General features: G+C 29.3%; 2 protein-coding genes across 2 annotated transcripts; both read right to left on the reverse strand.

Annotated features, from left to right (window-relative positions):
* Positions 1 to 291: 291 nt before the first annotated feature.
* LOC137821397 (early nodulin-93) lies at positions 292 to 2,194 on the reverse strand. The gene is made up of 4 exons (XM_068625968.2): positions 2,046 to 2,194; positions 1,624 to 1,685; positions 626 to 701; positions 292 to 518 (listed from the first exon to the last, which is right to left on the reverse strand). Exons 1-4 carry the CDS (start codon positions 2,128 to 2,130, stop codon positions 403 to 405), a joined length of 339 nt encoding a protein of 112 aa, XP_068482069.1. The 5' UTR covers positions 2,131 to 2,194; the 3' UTR covers positions 292 to 402.
* Positions 2,195 to 14,984: 12,790 nt separating this feature from the next.
* On the reverse strand, positions 14,985 to 16,806 carry LOC137822662 (protein kinase PINOID 2). Its single transcript, XM_068627605.2, has 2 exons — positions 16,153 to 16,806; positions 14,985 to 15,988 (listed from the first exon to the last, which is right to left on the reverse strand). The coding sequence occupies exons 1-2, from the start codon at positions 16,701 to 16,703 to the stop codon at positions 15,163 to 15,165; spliced, it is 1,377 nt and encodes a 458-aa protein (XP_068483706.1). The 5' UTR covers positions 16,704 to 16,806; the 3' UTR covers positions 14,985 to 15,162.
* Positions 16,807 to 20,849: the final 4,043 nt, after the last annotated feature.

The following is a 20,849-nucleotide window of genomic DNA, read 5'->3' on the forward strand; positions in this document are numbered from 1 at the left end:
AATGTACAAGATATAGTTGGAAACTAAATCTACAGTATGGGTAAGAAATAACTTGCGGGAATGAAAGCATAATATTTACAATTCTGAGCATTGGTACAATAGGAGAAAAAAAATCATAGACCAAATTTCTCCAATCTACTATACCTTAATATTAAAATATTCTTTAACTTTTAAAATTATTTTAATGATTAAATATGTTTATTTGGATTTAAATAACTGCAATATGGTGGGCTCAGAGTTGAATAATCTACCAAGATCAAACGGTACTGATATCTTAATAACCTTATATCATATTATAACTGAAAATAAAAATTATGAAATTATATTGTGTTACATCAAAATCATAAATTGATGTTTCTTTATTATATAGTTTTCAAAATAACATCTTTCAAATAAAATAATCTATCTATTCGGATTCAGAGATTCAGGTTGAGAATGTGAGGGTGGAATGAATGAGTTTCTCCTTGCAGTTGCTAAAATTGTCTTGTCAGATACTATGAAAAATGCCGCTGCCATGGCTGCAATAAGAAATTAGGAATGGTGAAAAAGCTTTGTTGTTCCTAAATGCAGAGTAAAACTGAAACAAGTAATGTTTTTCTTCTTATATTTGAGGCATTTATGAAACCTGTGGAGATTATGAGAGCTTGAGCTGTGTGATTAAGATTGGCTCTTGCCCAAGGCACCATCCTCACACTAGCCACCTGCACACCAACCATAATTCTCATCAAATCTCTTTACCAAAATCTCAGTTAATAAGAAATTACGTAAGATAGACATGGATACGGACACGGAGATACATATAATTTGTAAAATGTAATATACGAAAACACGAATCTATATATTATATAATTATGAACTATATAAATTGACAATGAAGATTTATGTGTACAAATATGTTTCAGTTTTTTTGGAGCAGAAATATATTTTTCATTGCTAGTTCAAAAGGATTTGTTCCTTATTTTTATAATTATACTAAAAATTCATACAATAAGTTAGAGTTTTGAGAAAATTAATGTGTTTCTTCTTTTTAAAATTGTGTTAGAATTGTCAAAAATTCAAAAAATATTTTTTGAATTGGACACTTCACCGATACGTGTTCTAGAAGTGTCTTTCGAGTGTTGATGTTCGATACGTGTGTCCGATACGAACACATCATTTAAGAGAAGTGTCTAAGACTCATAGATCAAAAGTAATAACATGGCACATTTTGTTTCAGTATTCATTAAAACTAAAAAATTGTAAATGTTACTCATTGAATATAAAGTGAGATCACAAAATTCATCATTTATATAATAAATTTGATCTACCACAACTAAACAATGGAAACGAGAGGATTGCTAAATTTATGTTGATAAATCAATTATGTGTATATATTTTTAGGAGTAAAATTGTCGATTGATTTATATTTCTAATTAAGTTTCAAGTAATTTATAAATTTTTATATTTTAATTGAGTTTTTAATAAAAATTGCTTTATTGAGTACTTAATTTTTTTTTGTCTAAATACCCTACTTTTTTTAATCAAATATAATTAAAAAAATTAAATTTATAATATATTTTAAATTTAATTAATCCTTTGTGGGTTGAGTAAGGAAAGAAATATAAATATTAGAGGAATAGTTACTGTTGGAATGGCAGAGGCAACACCGGCAACAACCGCTGCCTTTGCTCCGGCTAACACGCCCTCTGTTTACATACAATGACAAAAGGTAAGTCCAAATCCAATTAGTAATTATAAAATTACACAGATTCTGAAATTAGTAAAGTTTCTCATTATAACTTAAAACTAATCTATGTAGAAATTAAAGCAAAAATTGTATGAGAGAACTTTTATAAATTAGTTTATGTTTAAGTTAATTTTAATTTATGCTTATTTTTTTTCTAGAAATCTTCATAAATGTATTTGGACAAACTTCTTTCAACCAAAGATTATATATTATTATTTAACTTTATTTCAACCTTATTTCTAGTAAAACTGAATCTATAACCTAAAGTTAAAAAAAAGAAAAATGGTAAAGAAGAAAGATTTGAAAGGTTTAGATGCACCATGAGAAGATTGCTGGGCAAAGGCCAATTTTTGATCGAGTGAAGCGAAGCTAGGCCTCACTAGGGGAGAATTTCCTTTGGCCATCTTTAAAGAACAAAGTTAAGATTTTGTGAAACAGTGAAGGAATTGAAGTAAGTTTGGGTGAGGAAAAAGGTGAAAGTTTTGGTGAGATACTTATAGTGAGTTTGGAGTTGATGGTTTCATAAGAATCCAAGGTCTTTAGACCATTGTTTTCACAAGGATTCAACTTAATTTCTGCTTTATCTTGTGCTTAATTTGTATTTCAATCTTATAAAACTTAAAGTTACTAACTAATGAATATTAGTTCTTATAATAGAAAAATATTAATCAATTTGATTTTTTAAATTAATAATTTTACTTTTCTTACTTAAAAAGTTAATCGATTTAGTCATTCAATTTAATTACTATTACTTAATAATTAAATAAATAGTTAAATATGTTTTTGTCATAATACGAACTTCCTCCTAACTTTAACTATATTCAAGTATTTACAGTGTAAAATCACTGTAATTTTTTTCAATTATTGTTATTTTTTTTTCGATTTTTGTTTATTAAATTACATACTACTATAACTATTTATAATAAATTAATGAAGTAGAACCTCAAATTAAATTAATTTCATATAAAAAAAATTATTATAATTATTGAATAATCTAAGATATGGATAAAAATACAATCCAATTTTATATTATAATACAATAAAAAAAAATTTAACCTTAAATTAAATAGAAATCGATCTATACATAATAAAATAAAGTCAAAATCAGAGTGACTATTTTTGAAATCTGAAATAATTGATAATACTAATTACAGGCATTGAAATTTCTTTTGTTGTAATTCAATATTTTTAACAATCGCCTTTTTGTATAAAGCACTAATTTCATTTTAATAAAATAGCTATATCTATTCATTTATGGCCACTGTATTTTTCAATTGTTTTCTTTAGCCCAAAGGTGATAAAAACCATGGGCTTTTTATGTTCACTGTCTCTTTGCCCACCTCAACAATCATAAATAAATAAATAAAAATAACGTGGATTATTATTTATATTAATATCGATTGTTGAACTGGGTAGCATAGCAACACGTATTCAATGAAATAATGCACAAATTTATTGTGTATATTTTCTAAAATAAGTGTTTATTTAATAGAAACTTAATGGTAGTGGGGAAAATTAAAATTTCTTTTTCGGTTACATATATAAAAGGTTAATCCTCTTAATATATTTTTTCCGTTTCTGCCTATCTAATCGTGCTTTTTATAATTAAAAAAAATATTGTTATCACCGTCATGATAATTATAATTACTTTTATTATAGAATAGAATATTTAAAACTAAAAAAATTGTACAATTGTTGTTGAAAGACATACGTTATCCTTCTAAGTGAGGTCTCCATCACTCTTCTTTTAATAAAAACATGATATTATTATAGAAAAGAAACACAATTTTGGTGTGTCAAATTTAATTACTAGATTTTTTTTTAAAACTAAGGGTATTTTTTTTTTGTCAGAGTCATATAATGGTCAATTCCTTAAAATACTAAAACATATTTAAGAAAATGGCTTTTATAAAACTCTAACCACATATTTAAAATCTTTATACATATTTTACATTATAACTATAACCAATTATTATTTAAAATGAATATTTTTTATTTTTTAAAATATTTCTTGAATAGTCAACAAAAATTTTAATGATAGAGTTTTAAAAAAAGTAAGTATCCAAATTGATCGCTAAAAAAATAACGTGTTGGTTGATAACTTCTTAATTAAGAGTTTCGTGTAAATGGGTACTTCAAAAATTTACTTTCTTATATATAAGTTTTTTATGAGTATTTGATATTAGATATACACACAATATTTTTTATATTTAATAGTAAAGGATTTATAAGCAAATAAATTTTTTCAAACATCCATTTACATGAAAAATTTAATCAGGAACTTAATAGATGTATTAATTTTTTTAAGGATGAACAAGATTCACTATTTTTCAAGCATTTTATTACCTCTATTTAAAAGAAAATTTTATGATTTTCTAACTTTGTATTTCTTTCAATATATTCTGCTCATTCTTATTTTAATCCTAATTCAATTTTTTTTTAAATTATTAATATTAAAAAATCTTGTATCATACTCAAATTATTTATCAAATATTGAAAATATAATTTATATAATTTTAAACAATTATTTATTATAATTTTACTATATAAATTAAATAGTTATCTTATATCTTAAACATAATAAAATACTAATTCATTAATAGAAAAATTCATTTTTTAGCACAAATATGTGAAATAAAATATTACCTTTAGAAAGGAAAAGAGTTTGAGTAAAACTTTAAAAATTTGGAAATAGGTTTTCAACAATTTTAACAAATGTTTAGACGATAACTAAGATTAGAAAACCTAAGGTAATAGATAACAATAGTAAAAATAATGATTTATACTAGTTCACTCCAAATTTAGATTACAATCAATTCTCCTCTACAAATCACAAAGGGTTTGACTAATCAATTAAGTCTTATAACGATTACTTATAGCTTACAACAGGAAAAAAACTTATGAATATTTAGTCATTTTTTTCTAAGATTTAGCGTCATGTATACAACAATAATTTTTTTAGTATTTATAAGGAAACTCTCACAAAAAGAATATTACAAATAAACATTCATGGCTTCTAAAGTATTTGTTAGAACAAAACCCAACAAACTCCAAGCTATCAAATAAGACACAAGTATTTCATTTGTTCAACAGGGGCAAAGTAACTTGTATTTTGTATAATTTCATCTAATAAGTAAAAAGCTTGGACATACAATGATGATATGTAGTCTTAAGTATTCTTAATACTTGTCAAATATTTTATATTGATTTTATGTATGTCGGAAGTGTTCGCTTCTTTATTATTTTAAGAGGATCCCACTTTTAAAGTGTCAATTACAAGATCTCTTGAGCAACATATTTAAAGTTTCTCCACACCAACAACTCTCATGATATGTTAGGATGTATGCTCTGAAAAGAGTTCCAGCCACATATGGTCCTTGCTTTTCTTTATTTTAAGAAAAAACTACTTAACCTAGGTCTAACAAGGGATGATGTGTCTCAAAGTGCTTCTTAAAGAAGGGATGTGCAATTATGCTAAGTAAATAACATTTAATGTGTTTCTAAGCTCAAATAGTTGAAGAAGAAGAACTTCAGTTTGTCTCACAATAGATCCAAAGGATTTGCATGACTCTTTTCTTCTAAGTTCTTTGTAAAGAAGACCCCCTTAATGAAGAAAGGTTGATGACCACAATGAAAACAATCACAACAAGAACGTTAAAGCTCTTAAGTAATCCTAAGCCTTTTGTGAATGTGTTCACAATAACCTAAAAGAGTATTTATAATCTTGTATTTGTCTTGGGATGTTACCTCTATTTTAGTTAGCAACTTGTGATCTTGTAGACCACACCATTTCTTTAACAAAGTGGTTTAGCCAGGAGTGTGTTCAAAGAATATCCATGTTTAGTCAGAAGTGGTTGCGTTCCAAAAAATACTCGTGTTTATCCATGAGTGGTTATGCTTCAAAGAATACTCATGTTTAGCCAGGAATGATTGTGTTCCAAAGAATACTCTCTTTAGATAGGAGTGGTTAGATTCAAAGAATACTTGTGTTTAACCTGGAGTTGTTGGGTTTTAAAAATACTTGTTATTTAGCTAGAAGTGGTTGGATCCAAATAATACTTGCCTTGTACTTTGTAGTGTTATTATGCATTAGTGGAACCTTAATGATGTTCATTAAGAATTGGACATAGTTTGGGTTATCAGACAAACTAGTATAAAAATATTTTGTGTAAATCTACCTAATCCTTTATCATTTTTCCATTACATGTTATTATTTTATAACTAATATTGGAAGGAAAAATTTACGAAAATGAACTTTAAAACTTGTATTTACAAAGATGAAATCTCTCCAAATGGTTTATCAGAGGAATTATAAATACTTAGCATTTGTAAGCCCTTACATGCAAAAATCATGTATAACATGTGATTTTGACTTTGTTTTAGTAGTTGTATATTCTTACAAAGTTTTCTTTTATAAATGTCCTAAATCATATTGTTAAAGCTTGCATAGGGTGTAGCTGTGTAGCTTGTCCTTTTGTCAACACCTTTTAAGAACATGTTAACATTTGCCTAACACCACTTCCCTCTAGAAACCATAAATCCCACCTTCCAACCTTCCTCAAAATACTCAAACCTTCCATATGATGTAATCCATTGACTACTTGTCTCATGGTCTCAGGACATCTATCCCACCATGAAACCTCACCCTTCACCTCAGGTCAATGCACATAATGAGATATGAACTCCCCTTGAAGGAGTAGAAAATAAGTTGATGATTAGTAGTTAAAAAATTTCACCTTCTACATCTCAAAGGTGTGGCAAGGAAAAAGGCTAACAAAGAAAAAAAAAAGGTTGGCAAGGAAAAAGGCTAACAAAGAAAAAAAAAAGGTTGTTATGACTAAAGAAGAGAACATTTTCTTCTATTCCTTATAAACCACTGATAGGATGATATAATGAAATCCTTACCACACTTAAACAAGTGAACTTTAGCATACTCATCTTGAGTTATGAAACACATCAGGATGTTTCAAGCTTTGGCATTCACCTCATATCAATGCAATTGTCCTTTATTCTAGGTTTCTCTTGGTAAAAATTGTTGATCATTGTCTAACAAAATGTAATTGTCTTTCTCCACCACATTTAACATGTCTATACTACATAACTAAACGGAAGTAAGCATTCTTGACTTCTAGTACCCATAGTTTGTATCTTTAGAGAAATGTGGATGATTGATGACTTGGCCTTGATCAAACTCCAAGAGTCTTGTAAAAACATTCCTCTCATTTTGTTAAAAACTAACCCCAATAGGTAAGCTCTAATGCCAACTAAAGATATAAGTTGACTTTAGAAGGAAAGGATGAATAGAGTAAGTCTTTTTTTTTTTTGCATGAACTAATATACCGTATAATAGATAAACAAAAAGCAAAACAACACATTATACTAGTTTGGCCATAACTCTTAGGCTACATCTAGTTCTCTTTTAAGAAACTTCTTAAAGAGTTTAACTAATCAAAACTTACTATAAATGAGTTCTAAAATCTCTATTGTTTTCTCAATCTCCTCTTAGGACTAAGAACATGAATACTATTTAATTATTACTGAAGGCTACAAACACATAACATAGTAATCAATAAATTTACTCTCAAAGAAAGGATAATAAATGTTACTCTCAGATAAAGGATACAACATGAGTTCTTAATGTACTATTCAACTTCATAAGAAGTATGCTTCTTGGTCAAAGAAGAAGAAAAAATGAGGATATATCGGTCTTATAAAGGTCATTTTGATAAACAAAACGATTGTTGTAGATCACATAGAAAATTGTTCTTTATGTCATAGTATACTGTGATTTTTTTAAGTTCTCATCAATTACTATTTGTTAGAAAAATCTAAAGTGTGAGTGTTAGTCTCACGTTAAGTAGAAATGAGAAAGTTGAACAACATATAAAGAAGAAGATCCATAAACCATTGCCTTAAGGTTTTAGGCTGGAAGTAGTGTTAATCCCTTAGGTAGGTTTAATTAAGGTCTCATTGTTGATGAATGTCCCTAATGTATCCCCTCAAAAGACCTAAAATATGATTTAAAAATGAGAAAGTTAAGCAACATACAAAGAAAACCCATAAATTCTTAACTTTAAGGTTTTGTGTTAGCTATGGTGTTAATTCCTTATACACATCTGACATAGGTCTAATTGTTGTTGGATTTCCTCAATGAATGACTTCTCAAAACACTCATCACTATTGAAAAAGAAAAACTATTATTTAAAAAATAGTGTATATTATCAAGTTTAATATTTTTTATTTTATTTTAGTTGTGCTTTTATCATATAAATACAAAGTTTTATCATATATAGACATATATAATAATATTATATTAGTCCTTAAACAAACACAAAACACACATTTTAAAATGTTATGTGTTTAAAATATTCATATGCATAACAATCTTTATTACCATCAAAGTTAAAAAGGAGTTATAAAAGTTAAAAAAGAGTTTACAAATAACAAGATATAATTTTGCATATAAGAGTATGCAATGATTTAAAAAATTTAACCTGCCATAATCAATTATACTATAAATATTAATAAAAGAATAAATATTTAATTTAATGAATTATGTAGTAAATATTTTTATTATATTTATGTATATAATTGATTACATTAAAAGGAATAATCCATTGTATTTATGTAAATATAGTAAAATATTTATACTTTTTTATTATAATATAATAAATTGTTAAAATAAAAAAATGATAATAAAAAAAATAAAATTATATTAATTTAAATTTTGATATTTCATGGAGTTAAATATTTAGTAATTAATTTATAAGAATTTTTAAATTTAATTAATTAACTCGTGCATTAATTTTATTATATTTAATTTTTTAAATCATATGTGAAACAAAAATTATACATAATTTGTAATTAATTATTTTTTAAAACAATTTTTAATTTTAAAAATTAATTATTTTATAACTGATCTTCTTTCAATTTCAATTTTCACTTATTCTTATTAAATTCCAGTCAAATATGTTTTGATAATTTATTATAATAATAAATAAATTTAATTAATTTATTACATCAATTAAATCCATTACATCAAATATAAATTTCATTTTCTGCTTAAATAGTTTTACATTCTACTTTAAAAGAATTTTTTTTTACTCTTTTCCAAGTAGAAACAAAAACATAAATATCTTCTACTCCTTTAATATCAAATTAATACTAGCTAATGATTGAAGAGTGGTTGCATTAAGAATTTTGCATAACACATGTTTTCATGTTCTGATTATGAACTGTTCACACGAGAGTGCATTTACGATCATTCTTTATAATGCTTGGTTTGTCCGAGGTAGGAGGTGTCAATGCCGAATATATGTGACAAATGTTTTTAGTTTGGTCTCTTTCAACTCTGTCATAAGATTCTCTTATATATTCACTTGCTTAATCAGACTCGAATTGCGTGAGGAAGTTAATTATGCCTCTCGTTGACATAATAAATATAGTTGGAAGAAGTTTATTTATTTTTTGGATCACATATTAATCTTATTCCCATTATTAAAATTATTATTATTATTATGAATTTTATTATGATGAATTTTCATACAAAACAAAAATTTAAATACATATTTTCATGTTCAATGAATAGTATCCATAAGTTTTTAGCACAACTTATCTTACTTCAATAGATTATATTAAAATTATTTAGAATATGAAATCAAAAATATTTTATTAGAAAAATAATATTACAGTAAAGTCTTATTGTCACTACATATTATTATTCCAAATGTGTTATTTTTTAAAAGGAAACGACATATTGTGTTGCATTAAATGACTTATCACTTTAAATCTTTAAACAGCAAAATCTTTAAAATTAGTTTTGAACTTGAAGGGTATATAAAGGTTTCATCATGACTAGTGTTGGGTCAACTGAATTTGAAGTTGATTTGAATGAGTTTTAATTTAAAAGTAAATTTAGTGATATTTTGGTTAATATGTTAGAGGGTTGAGTACACGTTAAGTGGTGTAATACCTATTAGATAATCGCGTGATAGGAGAGTTTATGATAAAAAATATTATATATTTATTAAGAATTATAACAAAGTCAATAGATGTCTAGAATAAAGCGAGCACACATTAGACAGTCTATTAAGATTAAATTTGTTAGATGATAATGTAGTATCAAAACTATTAGACGGTCTCTCAGTGTTAAGTTCATTAGACAAATATTGTGTTAACAAAAGAATAGTAAAAATATAAAGTATTGACCCATTAGATAGTTCAGTTGTGTATATACGCGTTAGGCAGTCTCACAGTACAAAGACATGTTAGACAGTCTTTGAGGACATAACATGCTAGACGAATCCAATGTACAAGACTAGTCAAACAAAATAATGTTATTGAACACGTTAGATAGTCACTAGAACTTATACATGATAGACAGGTCACCTTGTCTTCTACACGTTTGGTTGTCTAATGTATCATGGATTGCCTATACTTGATTTCTATGTTCTTAGAATACTTTTTGATATTACTTGAACATTTTCAAACCATACTAGATAAGTTTCTAAAAAGTTTTGGTATATTTGAACATAAAACAAAACATTCCGAAAACTCTAAATCTTGATTGTCTAAATGATTTTCAAATGAGGTACACATTCTATGATGATTACAAATTATTTTGAGTATTGATATGCCTTAAAGATTAAGATTAAGACAATATCCAAAAGTTTTCAAATTAATCGTGTTAAACAAGAAAGTTTTCAAAAAAGAGACACATTTAATCACTATCTTAAATAATTTTTCAAAAATATATTGAGAAAATAAATCTAGGTTAAAGTTTGAATATTTTTCGACGTTTAAATCTTATACAAACTTAACAAGTTTTTCAAAATATATTTACAATGGAAATTCTATAATAAAAGGATTAGATAATTCTGAAAATAAAAATATTATGTTTTAGTGATATCCATGCATATATATGATGATTATTATTGATTCTCATATTTAAAATAATTTCAAAAAATATTTTCATCATTTAAAGACAAGTAAGAAGATCAATCGTTTAACGATCTTACCATACGTTTCTGTTAGACAATCCATTAGACGATCTAACTAAACAATCTAATTTTCTGTTGTGAAAAGAGAGTCTAAAGGCTTCACTCAACATTCCCTCCTCTGGAGCCAATTGCACCTATAATATGAGTTCCTATATCTAAGAATGCAATTTATATTATTATGATATAATTATTAAGTAATTGTATTGGTTATCAAAATTGTACCTACATGTTTTGACCTCAAGTTTATTAAGATGATATTACTAAAGTCAATCATTGTATTCAAGGTATTATATGCTTTGGAGTTTAGAGTTTCGTAACAATTTTGTCCTTAAAAGGTACCTCATAGGTTTAAAGGAGGAAAATGTATATAAATTGCAAACGATGTGGGACTATTGGACTTATCGAAATAAGTCCCCAATCAAGGTATAAAGGGAAAATACATCAGATGTGGTGATTGACCTTAACGATATTATATCAATGGACTTGAGGTTAGAACATTGAAATCGTCTGTGGGGATAGAAAAGTGGTTTCAGTGACGAACCATCATTCTCTTACCCATCGACTGAAGGCTTGTTCTAGTATGTCAAATAGTCATACATCGCTTAAGAGTCGGGCCTAAGGGTAATTTAAATACACCTTCCTCCCTTAACTTCTGAGACGCCTTTAAGAACAAAACCGTGATGAAATTCCAAACTCAAAAGTGGACAATACCTAGAATATGGTGATTGACCCTAATGATGTTATTTCAACGAACTTGGGAATATGACGCCATATATGTGAAAGTGGTTATAAAGATGAACCATCGATTATGGGCTTGTTTCGGTACGTCAAATAGTTCTGCATCGCTTAAGAGTTGAGGTCAAAGGTATTTTAAATACACATTCCTTTTTTAACCCTCCAAGGCGCCTTTTAAGAAGAAAATCGTGATGGAGCTCTAAACTCCAAAGTGACAATACCTCGAATGCGGTGATTAACTCAAACAATGTTATTTCAACGGACTTGGAGTTAGAATATTATCGTCGTACATGGGAATAAAAAAGTAGTTTCAAAGATGAACCCTTGTTCTCTTAGCCCTCAACTAAGGACTTGTTCTGGTACGTCAAGTAGTCTTGCAATGATTAGGAGTCAATATCAATGGTAATTTAAATAGATCTTCCTTCTTTAACCCTAGAATCAATATCAATGGTAACTTTGAAGGACAAAATTGTGATGAAGTTCAGCTCCAAAACGGACAATACATCGAATGTGGTAATTAATTATATCAATACCATCTCAACGAATTTGAGGTTGTAACACTATCCTTATCAAGATATACAAAAATGTATCACAACATAATAATAAAATAATATAAAATCTGATTAAATTATATGTGTCTATATATATATTTAATTATAATTGATTGAATTATAAATATTAAGTATCATATCTTTTATTTATTTTAAATATATATAATAATATTTTATTCTAAACCTAGAGTCTATAAATACATATTAATTTTAAAAAACTACTCACTTAATTTCCTTACTTATTTTACTTATATTCTATAGTTTTCTCTAGTTGTTACCGACTTGAAAGTCGAGAAATCTTCAGGAGGAGATGAATCTCCCTCAATCTTCAACGACAATTGAACAATTAATCTCAAAGAGTCAATCTTCACTTACCAAAAATGCCATTTTTTCATAGAAGAATCCCACAATCCTTTCCCACAAGAATAAAAGTATTAATACTTTTACGTTTAGCGCCACTAACATGAAGGGCAATCCAATGGAATGAAGAAAAAACCTATCAAATCATATTCCTCGGGTTAGTTGGGTTGGGTTGCTATAATGACTCTTTAACATAATTTAGCTTTATTCCAAAAACTTGTGTTAGACATTATTTGCATGATTACACCCTTCTTGCTTATTTGGTGAAACTTGAGACTTTCATATGTTTGTATTCTATGAAGCAATGATTTTTGAGAATTTTAAGAGGGTGGAATTGTCCTTATATAAGTGTACGTGTTCATCATATGCATCCTTGTCGTGCCTGTCCCTTTCTTTATACTTAACAATGTACCTACTGAACAACCCCGCGTGCGTATGAAACCAGATTAGATACCTCACTGCCCTCAAAATGCATGCCTTATGCTCTTTTTCACCCCTACTATTAAACACACTAATTCATATTTTTATGAATTAAATACAAATCACAAAAAAATTAAGAAAAACATGTTTTTTTACATGTTTTTGAAAATTTAAACAATAATTTATGAATGTGAAAACATTGGTACAAAAAACTAGTAATTGAAAACCTATAGACAGGTGGTGATCGTATATCACTTAAAAATTTATCCATGACCTAACCACCATCATTTCTTTCTGAGACTTTTACCTTCGTTGCACACATTTCAATTTTAAAATTATAGTTGACATTAATGCTCGTATGGAGGTACACAAGGGAAGACTTTGATACACGTTCAAGCAAAAGCTGAAAAGTTTTTCTTCAAGATTCACACAGAAATATGATGAGACTTGCGTTTTTAACTAGTGTTCAAACACCACACGGAATTAAAACATGATTCTCAATCATATTAATGTTTCAAAAATTAGTTTCTTTCACTTCAAATGGCCTATATCCCTCCACCTCAAGAACTCAAAAAAAAAAGTATAAATCAAATGAGGAATAAGGTAATTTGAGTACTTGACCATTTTTTAACACATGCAGTCAGCATTTTACAGCTCATGATGTTTAAAGAGCTGTGTGAAAGTTATGATAAAAGCTGATGCTATTCCATTAATGCTGTACTATCCTCTCTGAGAATAAAAAAACCAATTTGGTATTTATGCTATTTTCCTTTTATTTTAATAGGACAAAAGTTACACATTTGAGTACAGAGGATAAGGTCTAAAATAGATCCTCCCCTTTATGGAGGTATGAAATTATGGAGGAAAAGGGAGTGCATGAGTTGTGAAAAATCAATCTCTTCCATTAATCAACAATGCAATATATAGTTGAGAACAGCTCTCATCAATGATAATTTTCATAATATGCATCCTCCAAGCACTTTGGACATGCTTTCTAAAAGTTTTTTCTCAGTACTCTTTGAAGAAAAAAATAAAATAAATTTATCTATAAGTTTTAATTACTTTATGTGTAAATTAAAAATAAAATTATTAATTTTTTTATAAGAAACTTTTATATATTAATTATTCATTAAAATAGACTCGAAATGGTTGAAGAAGTGGATTTTAAGTTAATCTCACTTATATGCCAATGAAGAAATCTCCAACATCAACCTTTATATGCAAAGTGATAATTGTATAAACCATTTCACCATTCCAATATTTTATTTTTGCAGCCAACAATAAAAATTGAAAGAGTTGTTGTTGGAAAGTGCAACACGGCACTGGTCTTTTTAATATGCAGGCAGAAAAAGACAAGAGATCCTAATGCCAAATGTGACTGTTCACAGTGAATGAATTTGAAGAGAGAATTAAAACTTTGGGTGTGATCCATAGATAGTTGATGGCTTCGATGAAAGTATATTCCTCCTACATTTTGATCCATTTACTTTGGTCTTTTTAGATATAATATAAAAGCCATTGCTATCATCACTGCATTCATGATGGTCCATACAACCTACACTTGTACACTCACTTTGTTTCTTTCTCTTTCCTCATCATGACTCTAACAGATGCAGTTTTCATATTTCAAGTATTTTTTAACCTTGAGAAATTCGTAGACATTAATTTGTTGACCTTGATTTGAGAAAAAGGTTACTTTATAGTACAGAGTTTGTCACATTCCAAATGGATAAATATTATGACATGGTTAGTCATAATAAACCTCAAAATGGCTGAAATGGCTTCTGAAATCTTAATATGTCATAATAGATGGATAAATATCAGTTTACATTTTACAATTTATGAAAAAGAAAGTGGAAAGGGTCCCAGAAAAGCATTTGTTTTTTTTGTTTCTTTCCCTGTTCGGTGAAAAGGACATGTGAATGCGCAGATATGAAAAGAGGCATTTGACAGAAAAGTATACAATCTTGTAAAGTAATGTTAAAATAAGTTTTTCTTATGGTTTTTTCTCTGCAATTTTCTCATCAATGAAAAGCGTAATTAGTAGGATCACATGACTTCATATAAGCTCTCATGAATCACATTGGGACAATTATTGTATCCCTTTCCTTTACACCCATGGATTCTCTCAACTACAATAATTTATTGGTGGAGAAATTACAACATAAATGTGATTAATGAGCAAAACATAAAAACAAAAAATTGCTAAGTTCAATGCATGGTACCTTAATTGGTCATAAATTAAGGTGTAGTAATTCTGTCCTTGGTAGTGAGCAAAAACATGCAAGAAACAATCAAAGAAGCCTTAATTTCTGTTATGATAATCACATTTGAGCAGACCTGTTTTTCCTTAACTATTTACATTTCACAGTCAGAAGTAGTCAAAATGATGAGTAATCTGAAACGGTTGATCCTTGTCTTTCTTGCTTAGTTTCTGTAACAAAACTCTACTCCTAATCTTGTTCAAATCAGCAGGGAACTCAGGTGGCCTAACTGATCTAATTAGAGCCCAGTTCACTCCCTTGAAGAACTCATGCCTCTTGATCTCAACTGACCCCATGCAGCACCCAATTCTCTTCTTTGGGTTCTTCACCAAGAGCTTGCTGATGAGGTCTTGAACCTTCACCATCTCTTCATACTCCTTGCTGCTACTCACTGCAATTCTAGGGAAACACAAGGGCTGCTTGAGAATGTTGGTGAGTGTTTTCTCATTGTTCTCACCTTTGAAGGGTGTTCTCCCATATAGCATTTCATACAAGAAAACTCCAAAAGTCCACCAATCCACTGCACTACCATGTCCTTGACCAGAAATCACTTCTGGTGCCAAGTACTCATGGGTTCCCACAAATGACTTGGACCTTGCATTGATGGGCTCTGCCACCACCTCTGTGTCAAGTTCACACACCTCCACATTTTCCCTTATAACTGTTGTCACCTTCTTTCTCTTGCTTGAGGCAGAGAAACAGGATTGCATGGGGGCAGCGCAAGAAGATGCTCGTGTCTTGATGCTGCGTTCTGATCTGGTTTTGCTTCTCAAAAGCTTTGGAACGACATCGCATCTCAGACACAGATCAAAATCCGAAAGCATAATGTGACCGTCTTCCCTTACCAGCACATTCTCTGGCTTCAAATCCCTGTACACTATGCCCTTCATGTGGAGATACTCTAGTGCCACAAGTGTCTCTGCTGCATAAAACCTGCATTTCTTCTACATTAGCTAACCAATTAAACAACTAAAACTCTATAATCTACAACCACTTTCTAACAATTTTTCATAAAAAGACCAAGTCACTTCAAATTAATCAAGGAAAGTGTGTATCCTTGGTTGAAAAGAAGAAAAAATGGTATAAGAATGTCATACTTAGTGGATGAGATGGTAAAGCGTTTTCCGGGGAGGCGTTGGCGAGCGGAGAACAAGTCTCCGCCGGGGCAAAAGTCCATGACGAAGCAAGAGTAATGAGAGGCATCAAACGCAGCGTATAGGGTAGGCAAGAAGGGGTGATCCATCATGGCCAGAATCTCCTTCTCCATCTCCGCTCGGTGTAGCTTCTTCCGTATGCTCAGCGCCTCTCTATCCACCACCTTCATGGCGTAGAGGCACTGCGCCAACCCCACCGCCGGGTTCCGTATCTGGCAGAGGTACACGTTCCCGATGTCGCCGCTGCCGAGCCGCCGCAGAAGGCGGAAGTGGTCGAGGCCGATGGCGCCGGTTTGGAGGCGGAGGCGGCGCATGGCCTCGCATGCAGCACTTGAGGTGGTCTGGGCGGTGGAGAGGGAGAAGGAGCTGCGGTTGGAGCGGCGGAAGCTAAAGGTGGTGAGCCAGGTGCGAGAGGAGTCCGGTGCGGTTACCGAGGAGCAGTTGCTGTCGTTGTCGGAGGATTCGTCTCGGGTCGTGGATGCCATGGAAGACATGGTGTTAGTAACATTCAAGTGCCTTCACATTACCATTTTATATACACCATTACGAAAACTTGCTTTCTCACTACACCAACTGTCACTCACCAATTTTTTTCTACAATAAACTCAAAAATAAAATCCCCAAGTACATATAAAGCAAGTTCCCTTCCAAAGTAGTTATTTAATTCTTGTAAATACTATAATGATAATATTTTTATGATCACAACTATTTTATATTCAATGTATAATACATTTTTACTTTTCATTTCTTTTTATCAGCAGCCATAAGGTAGAAGTTGTAGATAAAGGAATATGCCCCTAAGCTACTACTACAAACTTACTAGTTATTTAACAGCTTCCATTGTTACTGTTGTATATTAGTACTAAAGTAAAACCCTGCAACAAAATAGCACAGTGGAATAAAAACCAGAACAGCTGGAATAGGTCCCTAGATCAGAATATCCCATATGACCATCCCAATTGTGCCCCCATGCTACCAAAAAAAGAGTGATAAGAATATGTAGTTGTTAAATCCCAAGAATCATATAAAGACTTCCAACTTTTCTGCATTATATAACTAATATGTGATTCTAAGGAGAATCGTTATTGGATCTTGTTTTTTTTTTCTCGGAGGATTTTGTGTACAATGGTGGTGGTTTGAGCTTAGATATGACTATGCTACGTTGTTATTCAAATGAAAAGAAATATGGAAAATGGAGGACTAATTGAACTAAAAAGAAAATTAGAATCCCACCATAATATGTAATTTCTCCTCTGGAAGCAAAAGATAGGAGATGAATTTTATCTCCTCAAGATTTTCTACCTTGGATAAGCAGGTAGCACAAGAACACCCTAGCTACTACTTAGATAAGCTAAAAAGCATCACCAAGATAACATAACAAGGAAGATAGGAAGATGGAAAAGGTTATTTTGAGACCAAAAAACTAAGCTACACATTTGACAAATAATTATAATAATATAATAATATAATAATATTTTTAATTAAAAAATAAAATAAATATAATTAAAATAATAATTTATTAGTACGTAAAGTTTATGTATTTTACTGTAGAATGTGTTAAATATCACCACTCTAAGAAAGATAATCGTCACTTGAACACTAAAAAAAGACTAAAAACTCTACTAGAGAAAAATTCACACTTTTTCTCAAACTCAACAACCTATATATTAAATTCTAATGAAGTTGTGCTACCATACTTAGTTGAGTTCCTTTGTATAGTATTTGGTCATGAGTGATTTTCAATGTTGTTCTTGGAATAAAAAAATACTAAGTTTTCTCTAAATTTTACAATATAGAATAGAACCTAAGTTGATATCAGAGGATACATATTGATTATATTCTAACTATAGTAATTTCCCCTCGAATTGAAATCTCTGTTGGATGCAATCACTTCAAATGTTGAGGTTTGGTTGTTATTAGTAGATGAAATGTCAAATTTAAAAGGTAGCAATGCGAGAATTATATTAGAAGGAGCGAATGGTGTAACGATAGAACAATCCTTACATTTTGAAATTAAAGCAATAAACAATAAGGTAGAATATAAGGTCATGTTGGTAGAAATGAGTTTAGACCAAGAGATAGATGTTAAGGTATTAACACCACAAAGCGATTCCTAGATAGTCATAGGACAAGTTATTGAAAGTTATAAAGAACACGATTTGTGGCTTGCTCAATATTTGTAGAAGAAGACATTGAAATTTCCTAGTGTGTCAATGAAAAAGATGATTATGTGTACTTATATAATTACACAATCTTGAATGTCATCATATTTGTTAAATGTAGCGAAGGGATTGAGCCGACATAAATTGATTAAATAACAACTTTTCAAAAAATGTGACAAAGTATGTTTTTCAAATTTGTTATTAAGGTGTTTGACTAATGACCAAAGACAGCATGTAATAACCAAGTTGCATGAAGACCTTTGAGGAAGTTACATAGGGGGACGTGCGTTAGCTGGTAAAGTGTTGTTAATAGGATATTGTTGTCCAATTATGTGAGAGAATTTCCAACAACATGTAAAATGATGTGATAAATGTCAACTACACACAAACCTACGTATAAACTCCCTAAAAATAGTTGAACTTAACAATTTTTCCTTAGCCTTTTAATAAACGGGAACTAGATATCTTGAGCCATTTTCTACAGCAAAGCAATAAAAGAAATTTCTAATTATTGCAGTTGAATGTTTTACAAACAAGATCGAAGTTCAATTAATTATCGTTATTTCAGCAGATTAAGTTAGACAATTTATATGGAAGTCCATAATATATAGGTTTGGAGTCCCTTGGGTAATCATCATAGACAACAATTTGCATCCACAAGTAAGAAAGTTATGTGGGAAGTTAGGTATACAAGAAATATACAAGAAATATACACATCAATATAGCATCCACAAACAAATGGTCAAGTAGAGATTTCTAAGAAAGTCTTAATAAGGGATTTGAAAAGACGATTAGATGACACCAAAATACTTTGGGTTGAGGCATTTCCACGTGTGTTTTGGTCGTATTACAGAATGTCACAATCCACGACGAATGAAAACCCTTTTTTTTTTCAATAGAAATTTCTCATTCAACTATTATATATCATTTTTATGTTGAATTTATGAAGTGGTCTGAAAATGGGCATCTTCAAAGTTTAGATGATTGACATACTCCTCAAACATGAATGCTACTAGTATTTATTTTATTACAATTATTTTATTATGATTTTGTATCTATTTTTAAGTATTTATTTTTATATTTTGCCATACACATTGTACTCTTTCCTCTTATCAACTTTTTCTTAAGTAGGGTTTTTTTTAAGAGAGTATTTAACGAGAAAATAATGTTAATAAATTTGTTTGACTTCTCTTTTTATTTCAAATAGACAACCAAAGTCATTATCATCAACATGGTCATTTTAATGATCTTATAATGAAAGACATCATCAACTATACATGGTTGTTGTAACAATTTTATAATGAAAGTCATCAACAACATGGCTATTTTAATGATCTTATAATAAAAGCCGTCATAAACAACATTGTCATTTTAATAGTCTTATAATGAAAATCATCAACAACAACACAATTATTTTTTATAATGAATGACATCATCAACTACATAATTGTTAATGAAAGTTATCGTCAATTATATAATTATTTAAATGATAATATAATAAAAATTGTCATCAACAACATGGTAATTTTAACGATCTTGGTCGTTATTATTAACTTGATATTTTATCAATCATATATTCATGAACTACATTATTGTTTTAATGATCTTATATATGATTTTTTTTTAAATGAATTTTTTTGAATTTTTCTTTAAAATAAAAAATATAATTATAATATAATGAAAAATTGTGATTTAAAAGATAAGAAAAATGACTGATATAAAAATTAAAAGGTGTTGGTCATAATTTAAGTTAACATTATAAATATGTATTTTTTTTTACATATTAGCAATTGTTGTTATATTTTAAAATTAATGAATAGCTGGAAAATTTAAATGATTATTAAAAATATGGATAACACAACATATGACAATAAAACTGACAAATGGAAATTAAACTGCAAATAATATTTCCAATTTTTATCATCAATAAAATTCATCACAATTGAGTAAATTAATAAGTTATTGAATTTTTAAAAATTAAGAAAATTTAAGCTACAGCTATTATCTTATTATCGTGAACTTAGAACAAAGTTTGGTAGTCATTATTAAGAGTAAACATGAAAGATGTTTAGTTGAGGAGCTATAAGACAGAATTAATGGTGCATGTTGATCATAAAACAAATGTCAAAAGCTGAACAGTGAAGAAATATTCCTTAAAAAATCAATATTGGTGCAGGAAAAAAGCTTAGGATCGAATAAATTTTCAAAGTTTTATGTAAGCCGTGGAAAATATTATGTGAGTGATTTTGATGCTTCTTCATTGATAGTAATTTGGTCCTTTTGGGAAGGAGTGGTGTAAAGAGGGTTATCAGAAAATTTTGTGGGTTCTCCTTCACTCCTTCTCACGTTCTTGTGCCCAAGGGTGCCTCAAAATGAGACAACCAAAAGGATAAAGTAAAGCAACTACAAAACTTTTGTTCTTGTTTTCAGACATTGCCTCACTCCTCTGGCTAAATCCTCACCACTCCACTACAGTTT

This window comes from Phaseolus vulgaris, chromosome 9 (genome assembly GCF_051622355.1).
Source record: "Phaseolus vulgaris cultivar YP4 chromosome 9, ASM5162235v1, whole genome shotgun sequence".
NCBI classification, from domain to species: Eukaryota; Viridiplantae; Streptophyta; class Magnoliopsida; order Fabales; family Fabaceae; genus Phaseolus; species Phaseolus vulgaris.